The sequence below is a fragment of the Xenopus laevis genome, chromosome 4L (assembly GCF_017654675.1).
Source record: "Xenopus laevis strain J_2021 chromosome 4L, Xenopus_laevis_v10.1, whole genome shotgun sequence".
NCBI lineage: Eukaryota > Metazoa > Chordata > Amphibia > Anura > Pipidae > Xenopus > Xenopus laevis.
Window position 1 is genome coordinate 118,154,150 of NC_054377.1, and position 15,387 is coordinate 118,169,536.

The window sequence follows — 15,387 nt, forward strand, 5'->3', positions numbered from 1 at the left end:
GAAACTCCTTGGTAACTTATAATATCCTTATATTTTACATAAGGGGGTACTTTATTCACTATATATATATATATATATATATATATATATATATATATATATATATATATATATATATATATATATATATATATATATTACACAAAAGCCAAGAATATCTTGTAAATTATAACCTAATAAACGGTGACTAGTGATGTCATTAGTTATAAACGGTGAGTAGTGATGTCATTTTTGTCACATGACTTTCTAAAACTCGTGTATTATAATAAAGTACCCCCTATTGTAAAATATAAAGATATTAGAAGTAACCTCTGAGTTACGTGACCTGTATAAAAGCACTCAGCTTTTGGCTGTTTTTACATGCAACTCCTCGAAGGCTTATAATATACTTATATTTTACAATAGGGGGTACTTTATTGCACCCGGGCAGTTAACTACATATTACTCACTATTGTAAAATATAAGGATATTATAAGTTACTGAGGAGTATCATGACCAGATAAAAGCACAAGACTGAAGGCCAGGTCATGGAACTCTTCATATTTTGCAACAGAGGGTTCTTTTTTTCAGGGCCAGGCCGGCCGGGTGCCCCAGGCACATTGTATTGTAGCAGGTCTACATTATTAATTTTTTATAGTCTTTTAATTATTTGCCTTTTTATTTATTTTTTTTCAACTTACAAATGAACAGTTATTGCTGCTTTTTATTACTCATCTTTCTATTCAGATCCTCTCCTATACATTTTCCAGTTTCTTATTCATATCAATGCATGGTTATGCTTTCTAGGGTCATTTGGACCCTAGCAACCTGATGACTACGTGTGGAGACACACGAAACGCGTTGGGTGTTATCTGATGTGAAATAAAGACTTTTTTTAATCTTACACTGCGTCTGAGAAGTTGCTGGAGTGCGTGCCTATGGTGGTGTTGACTAGCAACCAGATTGCTTAAACTGCAAACTGGAGAGCTGCTGAATAAAACGCTAAATGACTCAAAAAAAACACAGAATAATAAAGAATGAAAAATTGCAGATTGTCTCAGAATATCCCTCTCTACATCATACTAAAAGTTAACTCAAAGTTGAACAACCCCTATAATAGTGACATGGTATATTACAGCAGCCCTTCTGGCTAGGTTGATCCCAATGTTAATAGTAGGGAAAAAAGATAAATATCAATATATTTATCTTTTTTTCCCATTTAATAACATTGGGCCGGCATTTTTTTCCAGAAAAGGTGGCAACCCTACTTCTGGCACTTGCAGGAATCCATACATTGCCAGTTTGGGCCTGCTGTATAGTATAGGTCGATATAGTATTTAACTGTCGTTGAGTCACTCACATATACATATGTCCCCATTTTCTTTTCATTTACAGATTCCTATATATAGAACAGACCCAACATTCTGATTCACATATAATCCACCGGGGTAATGAAATATATATTTTTATTCCGGGATTTACTAGGAATAAACTTTATGTATCCACTGTAAAATAATATGGAAGCCTTTACTTGGCAGCAACATAGGCCAGAGATATATGTACCTGCCCTGCATACTTATTTAAAAATCTTGATAGAAATTTCTTCTGACTAAGGCACTACCTCACAAACGATGGTGGTTTGTATAAACATCATATTTCTCATAGCCTAGCACAATATTTCCAAACGGCACGGCAGCAGACGGGTTAATGCAGCCGTGAATAAGTCCCGGCACTCAGCGTCTCTCTGAGCATCAGCAGCCTGGGTGTGTAAGTGCGGGATCCTTCCGCAGGGTTGCTAAGGGTGAAACTTTTCCCCTGACTTCCCTCACTTTGGGCCAGGAGGAGGGAGGCTGCTGGATCCCTACGGGCTCTGTGACCCCCAAGTAAATCACCCTGAAAAGAAGGGGGACGCCAGAAGAAAACTAAACAAGCGATATCCTAAACGTATTCTGCACCTCCTCCTGCTGCCCCAAAGCACAGCCATCACCAGGATTCTGAAACCCAACTACCGACCAAGTAAGGATTCTAGGCTGGATGCCTGTTCTATTGCTGTTTGCGATTTTGTGGGGGTCTTTCAGAGACCTGGAGTTTGGGGTGGGGGAAGACTGAAAGTTGTCCTTGTTTTTCTCGAGGGGCCCCCGGATACAGGTAAATCTATTCGATACAGTTCGGCGAATTGGGGCGGCCCGTGTGTGCGTTCCCTTTAAATGGTCTTGTTTTTGTGGTTGTGTCAGAGAGCCGTGCGGGCGGGCACACCTGGTCTTCTCTTTTTTTTTTTTATATTTACATACAGGACTGGCCATTGAGGAGAAAAAGACCCCCAGCTAAAAGGCACCATTTGCTCGGCTTTATTCTGCAGCAGGTAACTGTATTCAAGCCAGTCCCCATTAGCAAACAGAAGCTTTATCATTGCCCATTAGCAAAATGTCACTAATTTACTTCCTTTTCTTTTGCCTGGTAAACTGCCAGTAGATCTTATGTGGGGGAAGGTCACCTGATCACTGAGAAGCCTTGGGGACAGCATATGCTACAGAGCTGCATGGCAATCCGGGGATTTAAGATGTTGGCAGAACTTTGGGAATCAGGGGATTTAAGATGTTGGCAGGTCCTGATCATCTAGTTCCGTGAATTATGGGAGAACATTGACATTTCATTTCAGGGAGGCAAAAACAAAGGGGCACCAGGCCCTGCTTTTATTTCAGCAGCTGAGAAATGGAAGCTGCCAGGCTATTTGTCCCATATTTTATATATATATATATATATATATATGTGTGTTGTTTATGTGCTTCCATATGTTCATGCCCATAATTGTTCTAAAAGTCTTTATAGTCGGCAGTGTGTACGTTATAATCCTGCTGAATTTGCCTCTTGACCAGAGAAATCTCTTTTTTATGTTTTTTTTAATCCCTGGTGTTTATATTTTTGGTGGGTTTTGTAGCTTGGTCAATAGGTGACCGTTTATGGATACCCTGGCTCCCTTGTATTTTTTTACAAATTTCTTGCAGTATAATCAGAGTTAAGGAGAGGAGGTTTATGTATTATTAATCATTTGTTTATGCATTTGGCATCCAATCGGCACATGCAGTTTAATGTCATTGTGACATTAATCTGACATGTCGGTCAAACAGAGATATGTGCTCTAATACAACTCTATGCAGTTGTTGGAAGTTATACAGAATTTTATTCGCTATGGTTTGCACCTACTATGGAGTCGGCTATAAACAACAATCTTAATCCCAGGGCTAAAATGTAATATGGCTGCTGACAGTGAAACAGCTGGTGTATCCCTCCCCCTAGCTGGCTCTCATTCTGTTGCTTGTAGAGGCCTACGCAGTTACTCTTGGTAAATCCTCATCCCGACATTTCCTAATCTCTCTCCTGCTGTTTGTTTTCCCTCTTACAGAACTGAGAGCTTTCTAACTTTCTGTCAAGGCACCCTTGTTGCAACACAGTCGGGTGTTTTAGTTGCTTAATTCAAGATCACCTCACGCTTGTCACTCTGGTTTAAACTTAAACTATCCAGTCTAGAGAGAGGGCGTGGATTAAGCTACTGTATTACAACTCCCCTTAGCCAAATTCATCTGAAAATCCCATTTTACAGCAATTGCAGTTTGGTCTTTCTAGGTCTTGCTGCGCAATATGTTGGTGCTCTAAAAATACATGTTAATAATAAAACATGGATCAGCATAGTCTGTCACTATCCTGCACCTCTGTTTAGCCTATGGATATCCATCTTGCAGCCCGCTGTTGTTTGCTTGGGCAGCTGCTGTCCCTTTGGATTTTGTTGACCGAATACCTGTCGGAAGTTTCCAAGAGTTGTAGTTCAACAGGGTCTGGAAATGTGTGGATTAGTCTAACATTGTATTAAACTGGAATCCCCAGTTCTGCTCTGAATGCACAGACCCCAGTAGTAAATAATTCAACTGGGCCAGAGGTAAGGAAGAGATGAGGAGACTGGGGCTGCCATATCCGTGAGGAGATGCCTACATCCGAGATATACAGCCGGACAGCTGTTGTTGAACCAAGATTTCCCCAATCAGCCTTCAACTGTCGATGGGTTGTCACAGAGCTGCAATTCAACAGCATCTGCAAGGCCTGTAGATTGTACATTGCTGATGTCTATACAGTAGAACCCCCATCTTACGTTTTTCAGGGAACCAGAAAAAAAATGGTGTAAAATCAGGGAAATGTATTATGCATAATATATAGGTGGGACCACAAAACAACAATGTAAAATGAGGGAAAACTTATAATCAGGGGTTGTAAAATTGAGGTTTCAATGTATACTGAAAATAAATACTTTATACTGAGTATGAAATAGTTAACGTAACAGTAATGTACTTTTATATACCTCACACCTTCCCCACCAAGGTGCAGGGTGCTCAGGACAATCTTTCTAATCTGGCCCATGAACTGGACAAATTGCATTAGTAGATCCCTAATTAATGAAAATATTTGTATTCCACAAGCTGGATTGTGTGCACTCCTGTACATACCGCAAGTGTGTATAGACAACATAATGATTGATGCCATTTGGCTGCCGTGTATATTTTAGCATGCAAAAAAACAAGTTTGTGGCGTTGTTATTTTTCCCATATATAATTCATGAGTGCTGTAGGGCCCGTGTATGTTACGTTAACCACTGTACATTTTTGTGTCTCTTCTGAACTACATGGTCTGATGAAGGGGAAAATAAATGTGGTCCATGAAATGGAGAATGCAGATGACAAGGTTGTTGGCCTCCTCCCTATAACCTTGTTTAATATGTAAACAGGCATATAATGTCCGCTGCCGTAGCCCTTTAATCGTGGAAAGCAGCCAAGCAGTTTAGGTAGATTTGTCCTCTGTCCCATCACCGAACACGCCTTGCATAACTCCCTTCTGATTATTATTTTGTTCTGTCGCCAGCATATGGCACGGACTGTGTAAATGTTCAAAGGACACAAGCCTCTTAACTGCACTATAAAATGGATCCAGCTCTTGTTCTCTGAGGAATATGCAGAATCACCACAAAGTGTTGCGCTTGGTGTCATTCTGGAATATAAAATTCAGGGTATGATTGTGGTGTTGTGTTCAGAGAATAATTCACCAATAAGGGATTTCCATGATTTGCCATTGATACAGTGTATATTAATAGAGGCTCAGCATATTGTGAATGACTGTGTGTAAGGGCAGTGAAGGACAAGAAACATAATGAGATTAGGGACAGCAAGGACCCAGCTTCCGATGGCTGACATACATGTACGAGCTGTTTTGCTGCTGTCAGAGGGAAATCAATCTCCATTCTTTATGTGAAATGATGTTTATAAAATGCAGACAACATTGCTTTATGGGCTGCCCATTTAATTGACGGGGTAATTGCTTGACTCCAAGAATCAACATTATGGACCCAGCGTGCCATAAAGTTTCACATAATCGCAACAATCCTGTATTAATTCAGAGGTGTTCTCTAGCCCCTTGCACAACTACAACTCCCACAATACTTAGACTCCTTGAGTGTAACTTGCTGCTTATTCATTTAGTGAACGTATATTTATATAGTGCATTCCATGAATAGTCGAAAGGGCACCACACCCTGTATGGATCTTGCACAACTTTAATCTCCTATAATCTTCGTTGGGAGTTTTCTCACGTTTGAGAGCTATATGGACTGAATTTAAAATCTGGTATGTCCAGCTCTAAACCCACCGTCCAGTTCTTCCTATAAACGATCTGCATGAGCCTCAGCTTATACTTTTTTCAGTTTACTGTAACCCATATCGCACATATGCAGTATGTATCTAATACCTACTACAGGTATGGGACCTTTTATTCAGAATGCTCGGGACCTGGGGTTTTCTGGATAACAGATCTTTCCACAATTTGGGTCTTCATACCTGTGTACTAAAAAATCATTTAAACATTAAAGGACCAGTAACATCAATTTTTTTTTTTTAAATTTTTTTTAATTTGTATAGAATGGAAAAAAAATCACAATGACAAATTAAACGTTTAAATCGCTAAGTCTTGATTAAGAAATAACTTACCGAAACTCCGCTTGTGCTCCTCTTCAGAAAAGGTGATCCATTGTGCGACACTCGATTTCTCCTCCCTGCTTTCCTTATAGGAGATAGCCAGGGAGGAGAAATCGAGCGTCGCATGATGGATCATCTCCATGTTGTCTTTTCTGAAGAGTTAAGTTATTTCTTAATACAGACTTAGTGATTTAAGTTTAATTTGTCTTTGTGTTTTTTTTTCATCTATACTAAAATAATTTCTTTTTTTTAAAAATTTGTTACTGATCCATTAAATGAACTAATTACGATGATTTTGCCTCTAATAGGGATTAATTATATCTTAGTTTGGATCAAATACAAGGTTCTGTATTATTATTATTATTATTATTATTATTATTATTATTATTATTATTACAGAGAAAAAGGAAATACTTTTTGATCTTTCTGTAATTTGGATTTCCATACATTATTAAGTCTACTAGAAAATAATTTCAGCATTAAATAAACCCCATAGGTTTTTCTTCCAATAAGGATTAATTATATTTTAATTTGGTTCAAGTACAAGGTTCTGTTTTATTATTTCAGAGAAATACATTTTAAAAATGTAAATTATTTGGATAAAATGGAGTCTATGGGAGATGTACTTTTCAGAGCTATCTGGATAACAGTTTTCCGGATCCCATACCTGTATATGGAAAAATTTGGACAGCATTAATTTAAATATGGCCACGGCTGGTATGTGAGAAGTGAATGACGGCCGTCGTGGTTATGGAATGTACAGATAACAGCAAGCTAAATGCCAGTCCCCTCAATAAGAAACCTTAAACCTTTGAAGCCGGTATCCTCATTTATTGAGTGGACAAATACAATAATAGTCAATGTGTGATTATCCTAGATTATTTTAGTCCAGTATGCACTGACCTGTAGCGGTCATCACTTCATGCAGGTGTAGCTTTGCTCATAGCCTCTGTTCTACTCATGGCTTGCTTGAGCCTATCTGCATTGATAGTGATATCAGTGTAAATGTAAAGAGAAACACAATTTGTGTATGCCATCTGTGCTCACACTCTCTGAGCCTATCTCTACCTTTGATTAATAGGGTGAGATTGTTAGCCTGCACCTTTCTGTACCGCACCCTCAAGTAATGCTTACTTATCCTATGCAGTTAGTTTCTAGAGAATGGTGTTTTATAGTAATGCAAACACTGAATCACATTGGGCACCACCTAGCATTCCCCAATGAGTCCAGAATGATCTGCAACTTGACTATTTTCTTAAATTTACACTTAAGGGATCATGTGGCATTTTTTAAAAGCCTTTTTGTGACTCCGTCCATGTATCCTTATTCTGACAGGTGACAATTTAAGGGCTGGGACACACTGGGCGATTTGGGGAGATTTAGTCGCCTGGCGACTAATCGCCGCGACTTTCCACGACCAATCTTCCCCGAATGCTTCCCCTCTCTCTGCGCCTGGCTAAAATGAAAAATCGCCTGCGCTAATCACACGCGGCAATTCGTTTTCCGAAGTCGCCCGAAGTTTCCTCGTGAGGCAACTTCGGGCGACTTCGGAAAACGAATCGCTGCGTGTGATTAGCGCAGGCGATTTTTCATTTTAGCCAGGCGCAGAGAGAGGGGAAGCATTCGGGGAGAAAAGTCGCTGCGATTAGTCGCCAGGCGACTAAATCTCCCCAAATCGCCCAGTGTGTCCCTACCCTAAAGCCACACCAAAGAGGGAAGCAGTAATAGTGGGGGGTTTATAAAGAACCTTCATAGTAGAGTTGTTAAATGCTGCACATTTAATACTATTTTTCATTGTATTGTGAATAGCCACCCTATTAAGTACTGCATTCTAAAGAAAGAAGGATGAGATTGGCCTATTTTAGATAGCAAGCAGCTCCGGAGATTAGTCGCCCCAGCGACAGATCGCCTCTTCTTTGGGACGACAATCTCCCCGATCTGCCTTCCCCTACCTTCCCGCCAGCTATAATGAAAAATTGCCAGTTGCCTCACGAGGAAACTTCGGATGACTTTGGCGCCCCAAAGAAGAGGAGATTTGTTGCCGGGCGACTAATCTCCCCGAATCTGCCCGTGTGCCCTTACCCTAAAAACCAATGCTTCTAAGTAACTGGCATTAAATTGTGGGTCTATCCAAGAATCATTGTATTGAGAGCCAAATGTTAAAGCTTTGAGGATGTCATTGATTTTTTTTTTTTTTTCTTTCTGTGGTCATATTTGGTGTGATAACCAGAGTTTGCTCAGCCACCGCATTCTCTATAAAGCGCATAGAGAGCTGTGGGTGGGGTTCTGCGTTTTGATAATGTTATTTCTGTGGTGGCCAGTGGGTTGTGAATGTGGGTCTACACCAGTAGAGTCTCTGCTATAAGAGGATTGCATCAACAGAAAAGAATGCAGTGCGATTAAAAACTCTTGTAATCTATGAAAATAGTGTGTATCCTCCTAGGGTGGCTCAAAGCAGTAGTCCCACTTAAACTCTTGCAAACCTTACATTTTATAATTGTATGCATAAAATTAAGCAAGATGCTTGCAGGTTTCAGTAGCCGTAGAAATGTACTTGATTTCATTTGCTTATCATGAAACTTGAGTAGCTTTTTATTTACTGCCCACTGTATTAAAGGGGTGCTTCACTTTTAAAGTAACTTTTATGATGTTATACAATGACCAATTCTGAGCAACTTTTCAATTGGTTTTCATTATTTATTTTTTATAGTTATTTGTCTTTTTCTTCTGATTGTTTGCAGCTTTCAAATGGGCATCGCTGCCCCCTTCTAAAAAAACAAATGCTCTGTAAGGCTACAAATGTATTGTTATTGCTACTTTTTATTACTGATCCTTCTATTCGGACTCTCTCCTATTCATATTCCAGTCTCTTATTCAAATCAATGCATGGTTGCTAGGGTAATTTGGGCCCTAGTTACCAGACTGATTAAATTGCAAATTGAAGAGCTGCTGAATAAAAAGCTAAATAACTCAAAAACCTTCAATAATAAAAAATGAAAACAAATTGCTAATTATCTCAGTATAGCACTCTACATCAGGGATCCCCAACCTTTAGAACCCGTAAGCAACATTCAGAAGTAAAAGGAGTTGGGGAGCAACACAAGCATGAAAAATGTTCTTAAGTTGTCTCAAAGGTGAACAACCCCTTTAATGAAGAAGCTTTTCTAGAAATTCCAATTGTAGTAGTGAGGTGTCGGCCCCTATTTTTTTGCATTTGTTCCACAATGGCTTCCCTGCTATTTGCTATTTTATGCTCCCAGTTATATATACTGAACACCTAAAATGGGTTCCTCCATGCTGGATATATCTAGATGTCAATAAGGAGTCTTCTGGAATTTCACACTTCACTCCAAAATTCCTAAAGAAATCTACTTTGCTTCCAAATAGTTTCACTGCAGCTGTTTCAAAAAGCAACTAGACCGCACAGTAAAAACAATGAATTCACTGTATTTTGTGTTCTAGACTTTTTCTCCCAGATATTGTACTTTTTCACTGTAGCCAAGTATGGCTTGTTCAGTCACCTGAATAACTTTTAGGGGGTTATTTATCAAGCTCCGAATTTATCTCCGTATTTCTAAGATAAAAATCCGAGCAACTCAGAGCTTTAAGATGCAGAGTTTTCATACCATTGGACATTAATAAATAAAGCACTGCATATCTTGACAGCGCTATATAAATAAATGATGATGATGATGATAAATAAATATTCGGAGCTTAATAAATAACCCCCCTAATGTCCCAGAAGAGAAACTAGAATCCAGGAGCCTCTACCACAAAACATTACATGTAGTAAGAGAGAGGCCAGTCCAACCCTGCTCCTAAATGTATATTCTTATATTTCTAATTTTGTAAGTAGAACCTTCTAACTTTTGGTTTGTGTTATATTATTATTCCTTACACTGGTATTCTTATACCATGGCTGTTGTTTGTGATAATTGTATGTTTGCTTTATTTTCTAGAGAATATGCATCTGGAGATTAAAGTTGCCCTGAATTTCATTATTTCCTACTTGTATAATAAACTTCCGAGAAGAAGAGCTGATCTGTTTGGAGAGGAATTAGAAAGGCTTTTAAAGGGCAAATATGAAGGGCACTGGTACCCAGAGAAACCACTGAAAGGTTCTGGGTATCGCTGTGTTCACATTGGAGAGACCGTTGATCCAGTTGTGGAGCAAGCAGCTCGAAGGAGTGGATTAGATATAGAGGACGTACGCGCAAATGTTCCAGAAGAATTGAGCGTTTGGATTGACCCATTTGAAGTGTCTTACCAGATTGGTGAAAAGGGATCAGTGAAAGTGTTGTACCTTGAAGATGTGGAGAATAGCACTGAGCTGGACAAAGAAATAAAGAGTAGTTTCAACCCCGAGGCACAAGCATTCATCCCGATCACTAACCAGGAGACCTCTTTGTCTAATTCTCCTTCTCCATCATTTGGTCAGTCCCCAAGCCCAACATTCATTCCCCGGGCCACCCAGCCAATGACCTTCACAACAGCAACCTTTGCAGCCACCAAATTTGGCTCAACTAAGATGAAGAAAGGAGGTCAGCGCATGGCACGTTCCCCAACTAATAACCTGGTGAAGCATAAAGGTCTCTCTCTGTCGATGCATTCGCTAAACTTTAGCCCAGCCCAGGGGGCTCCATCTCAGCTGTCTCCCAATGCCAAGGAGTTTGTTTTTGGTGGTGCTCCTGGGCTCTTTTATGATGGCGACAACCAGAACCTTCCAAGCCCAGGTCAATTTGCTACTCCCTTTACCAGTGGGAGCAGCCTTTTTGCTGAGAAATCTCCTTTTGTTGAAGGATTAAACTTCAACCTTCCTTACTCAAGCCAACCTTTCCAACCTGTTGTCCTGGCTAATTAAGGTCATTGAAGAATTACATTTTTTTTTTTTTTAAACAATTTAAAAAATACAAGAAAAAAATTGAAAAATACAAATATCTACTGGGAGACAAACCCTTGGGTTGCTTTGCTACTGAACACTTGTGAAGTCTACACCTTATTACAAAAAGACGCAGAAGAAGATAAAGGTATTAACATGACTATCAAGTCAAATATCGTTCCCAGTTGTGTACGACCTCCCCCCCCCCCCATCCAGTGCCCGAAAACAAAACTTTTTAAAGGAACTCATTCCAGTTCTGAGCAGTCATATCTGCAGGATGGTGCCTGTAACTTTGCTACATTAGTAGATGAGTATAGCAACTGGTACAATATTACACAGCTCGGAACAACTTCACAGCCTTGCAGGATCCAGTTGAGTCATACTTGAAGAACATTTCCCCTCAGCAGTAGTTTCTTTACTGGTGAACCTGAACCTCTCTCCAGGATTTTTTTTTTAATGAAACACCCTGTTATGCTGCCTGACTTTGTCACAGTAACCCATTATTTTCTTCCACTGGTCTTTTCAATCACGTGTACCATATGTGAAGTCTACAGTCCAACATAACACACCCAACCCCCACTTAACCATGTTCTTTGTGCACATCACCTTTTATTTTCCTACCCATTTAATAGTTGGTGCTGGAATTTATTTTCACTCACTTACTTTTCACTTACACAGCCTTTCTTTATTACTGTTTTTGACAACATACAACTTAAACAAAAAAATCTATATACAGCACCAGAGGAGAAGCTTTCATTCTGAGAGCATTACTCAAATATGCAAACGGGGATACAGTTTGTTTAGTTTATATGTTTACAATATTTTGGAATTATTTCATTTAGCCCAAAATAATCCAAATCAAAACAGACAAAATTCAGTGACTCTTGTGTGGTCACTTGGAAGCCAGATATTTAACAAAGCAAAGAAACTTTTGATCTCCGATAGTACAAAACAATCTACATTTCACATAGAAAGTTTATTTTTTTATAGAAAAGGTAACGTACAAGTGTTGTGTGTGTATATACTGATTAAAATGTCTGAACCCCTAATGTGCATTTTAGAGTGGCACAGATTTTTAGCATGCAGGTTAGACTGTATGAGGGTCTGCATGCAAAGGACAAGTTAGTCTTACAGGTATTCAGCTGGTTGCTGTATATATATTATTTTTTTAAATACAGAAACACTCTTTGTCTAAAAGCGTGACTGTTTTCAGTAAGACTTTGGAAGAATTTTGGAATCCCAATTACCAGCACTTTTCAAGTTGGGTTTAAAAGTGGAAATATCCATTGTTCTGCATGGCAGTATTAAAATGGCCATCTTTTCTCAGTTGACGACATTACTGGAATGATGATGATGTGAACATCGCGAGACTGCTTTCCCCATCTCTATTCCTGCCACAGCGAAGGCATATTTATGTGAAACATTAGATTCATGTTAAAAAGGTCCACCAGGGCCAAAGCGATGGCATCAGAAAAGATAATATATTGTTTTATATAATAACTATATTTTTTAAAGTTTGTAAATCCATTTTTAATTTATTTTTTTTCTAAGAAATGATTTTTGAATAAGCCTTGCAAGGATCAATAATCTAATTATATATCTTAAAAAAAAAAAAAAAAATACAAAAAAAAATGTTTAAAAAGAAAATGTTCTCAATGTAGCCTCTTCTTGGAAGTGAATAATTTGTATACTCCAGCTTTTAGGGTCTGTAAGTGGATTCTTTTGAAGGTACAGGCAGATGTCCATATTGGATTTCAAAATATTATTTTTTCTCCCCAACACTCAAACAAGAATACTAAAATGTATCGAATGAACACTGTATTTCAGAAACTGTGACCTTGCTGTATACTTTGGCTGCAGAACTCGTGTACTATGTCGGCATTACTGAGGTTTATTTCTTTTGTGAATTACTCTTTTTCATGGAAGCATTAAGCCCTCAGTCAATACTGAAGTTGAGCATTGCATTGGTTGCAATTTTCAGGTACCTTCAATATCTTTCAAGCTGATCAAAATTGATGCCCTAATCCAGTAGAAAAATAATAAATACTTTTGGTTCTGCCAATCTCCCTATAGCTGCTGCAGATATTTGTAACTAGATCTGTGTTGTTGCAGAACAAACCTCAGGTTATGCTAGAGGGTAAACAATGAAAATCGTATTAAGTGGAATATGGAGTAGAAACCTTTTAATCAATTTATTGGGATTAACCATTGTCCTTTTCACACCAAGAAACTTGTAGCCTATACTTCTAAATATTGAAATAATATCGTGTGTAGATTAATTGTGCACAATGGCTAACATTTTAACGAGAGTCAAGATTCTTAGAACTTTGCAGCCAGTAAGCAGATTCTGATCTCGTATACATGGATAAATTGCCCTTTTTAGCTTTGAAAGGCCAATGTTACTGTAATAAACCCCTAATATCGGTTGTAAGCATGTGAATTCTGAAAGACAATATGGTCCTCTTCCAGTTTCTGAAATAGCCGTATGATTTTATGAAATAAATAGAAATTATATCTGTATCAATATATCATAGCCCATATTTAACTCTAAAGCATTTGTGTAAAACAAATCTATAAAAAAATCATAGGGTTTGCTCAACTACAGGTTTAATTTGGAATTTCACTTAATCCCATGAATTTAAAACATGGTGTCAACCTTTTAGTTTTTTCTTTTAATTTGCCTTAGGAAGTAGAACGTTTTTTCCCCTTTGCAGCAATTTATAAATCCATAAGGTCTTCAGGAATTAACTAATAGGAATTAAAATTACTATTATAAACTATTAGGGCAGTGACAAAACGCTAAGATTCGGGAAGATCAGTCGCCCATCGCCAAATCTCCTCTTCTTCGGGCAACTAATCTCCCCGAACTGCCTTCTCACCGGCTAAAATATAAATCGATGGCGGGATGGTACTCGGAACTCTTCATTTTCTGAAGTTGCCTCATGAGGAAACTTCGGGCATCTTCAGAAAACGAAGCGCTCCAAGTGCCATCCTGCCGACGATTTACATTCTAGCAGGCAGGAAGGCGAGATTAGTTGCCCGGAGAAGAGGAGATTTGTTGCTGGGTGACTAAATCTCCCAGAATCTTAGCGTGTGTCACTGCCCTTAATAGTAAGTCTCTTAAATTCTGTTGGTTCTTCCTTCGCTGTTAAATAGAAACCATCCCTTCCCAATCTTTATATAAAGAGTGGTAAACTCCCTCTTTGATATTGTCATTGTAACTTGGGCCCTGAAGCAAAGAACTACACTGGTTATGATCCATAAACATCAAGCAAGCTATTAGTCTGCACAGGATCTTTGGAAGGGTTGCGTTTTAGGGGAAGATATTAAAAAAGCTAGTTCATGTAACTGAACAAGTAAAACAATACCATGCGGATGATGATAATCCTTGACAGAGACTCTCATCTGATTCTCGAAGGGTTAAACCACAAGTCTTCGGTATCTGTGTTTTGGGGTGATCAGTACTTCACAAGTGTGAAACTACTTCAAGTTGCTACACTGCATTTTTTTTTCTCTTGCAACCCATAGATGTAATAGAAAAAAAAAAAAAGAAACACTAGTGTCTGTTTTTGTTTTTATTTGCATTTGTAATAAAAGAATAAAGAGCGAAAGTAAAATATATAAAATTTGCTACATTTGTAAAATGTGAGAGGAATATATTCTAAATATATATTTCTAACATGCATTTAAGCTAAACTTCAGTTCAGGGTTTTTTTTTGTAAGAAAAATAGAAACGTTATTAAGAAGAGAACTTAAAATATTTTTTCATAAAAAAAAAAATTGTAAAACTGAAAAAAAAAAAGCAGAAATATAAACTCCAGAAAACTGCCTATCTTTCTCCATATGGATACAGTGTCTAATCTTGTACAGAACTGAAGATATAATCTTTATATTAAATAAAATATTGAATTGTAAATGTTACACTATAACAGGTTTTTGTTTTACCTTTTGGCTTAACGCAGGACGATTGGTATGGGAGGGATAATTTTTAGTTTATTTTCCGAAAAAAAATCATAAGATGACTTGATTCTTTTTCCTTGTATAATTTTTTTGGAACATTGTGCAATATTCGATGGCCTAATGGAGTGTTAAGTTTCAGATGTACAGTTTATATTGTTCCAAAGTTTTTTAAGTTTGTATTAAAAGCATGATATTGAACTTACTTTGTCTCCTTTTCTTTGTACTATGAATTTTACTTGGGGGGGGGGGGGGGGGGGGGGGGTTTTTATTGTACTGACTGTGGGACATTTAAATCTTTTTTTATATAGAAAAGAAAGTCGGTGCCACTATTGCCCTTGTGGCTGAATGGAAACATATCCCACCAACAATGTTAAAGCCTCTAGTGGAAAGCATTCCCAAAAGAGTAGAGGTGTTCTTACAGCAAAGAGAGGACCAACATCATATTAATACCCTTGGTTTGGAATGAGATGTTGGACAGGGAGGTACTTTTGGCAATATAGGGGGTTATTTATCAAAGTTTGAGTATTAAAGGGATACTGTCATGGGAAAACGTGT

At 38.1% G+C, this 15,387-nt stretch overlaps 1 protein-coding gene across 2 annotated transcripts; it reads left to right on the top strand.

Moving 5' to 3' along the window:
* The first annotated feature begins 1,728 nt into the window (after nucleotides 1–1,728).
* On the top strand, nucleotides 1,729–15,034 carry tob2.L (transducer of ERBB2, 2 L homeolog). Of its 2 annotated transcripts, XM_041589220.1 has the most exons (3): nucleotides 1,729–1,995; nucleotides 2,273–2,341; nucleotides 9,953–15,034. In XM_041589220.1, exon 3 carries the CDS (start codon nucleotides 9,958–9,960, stop codon nucleotides 10,852–10,854), a length of 897 nt encoding a protein of 298 aa, XP_041445154.1. In that variant the 5' UTR covers nucleotides 1,729–1,995; nucleotides 2,273–2,341; nucleotides 9,953–9,957; the 3' UTR covers nucleotides 10,855–15,034.
* The last annotated feature ends 353 nt before the right edge of the window (nucleotides 15,035–15,387 follow it).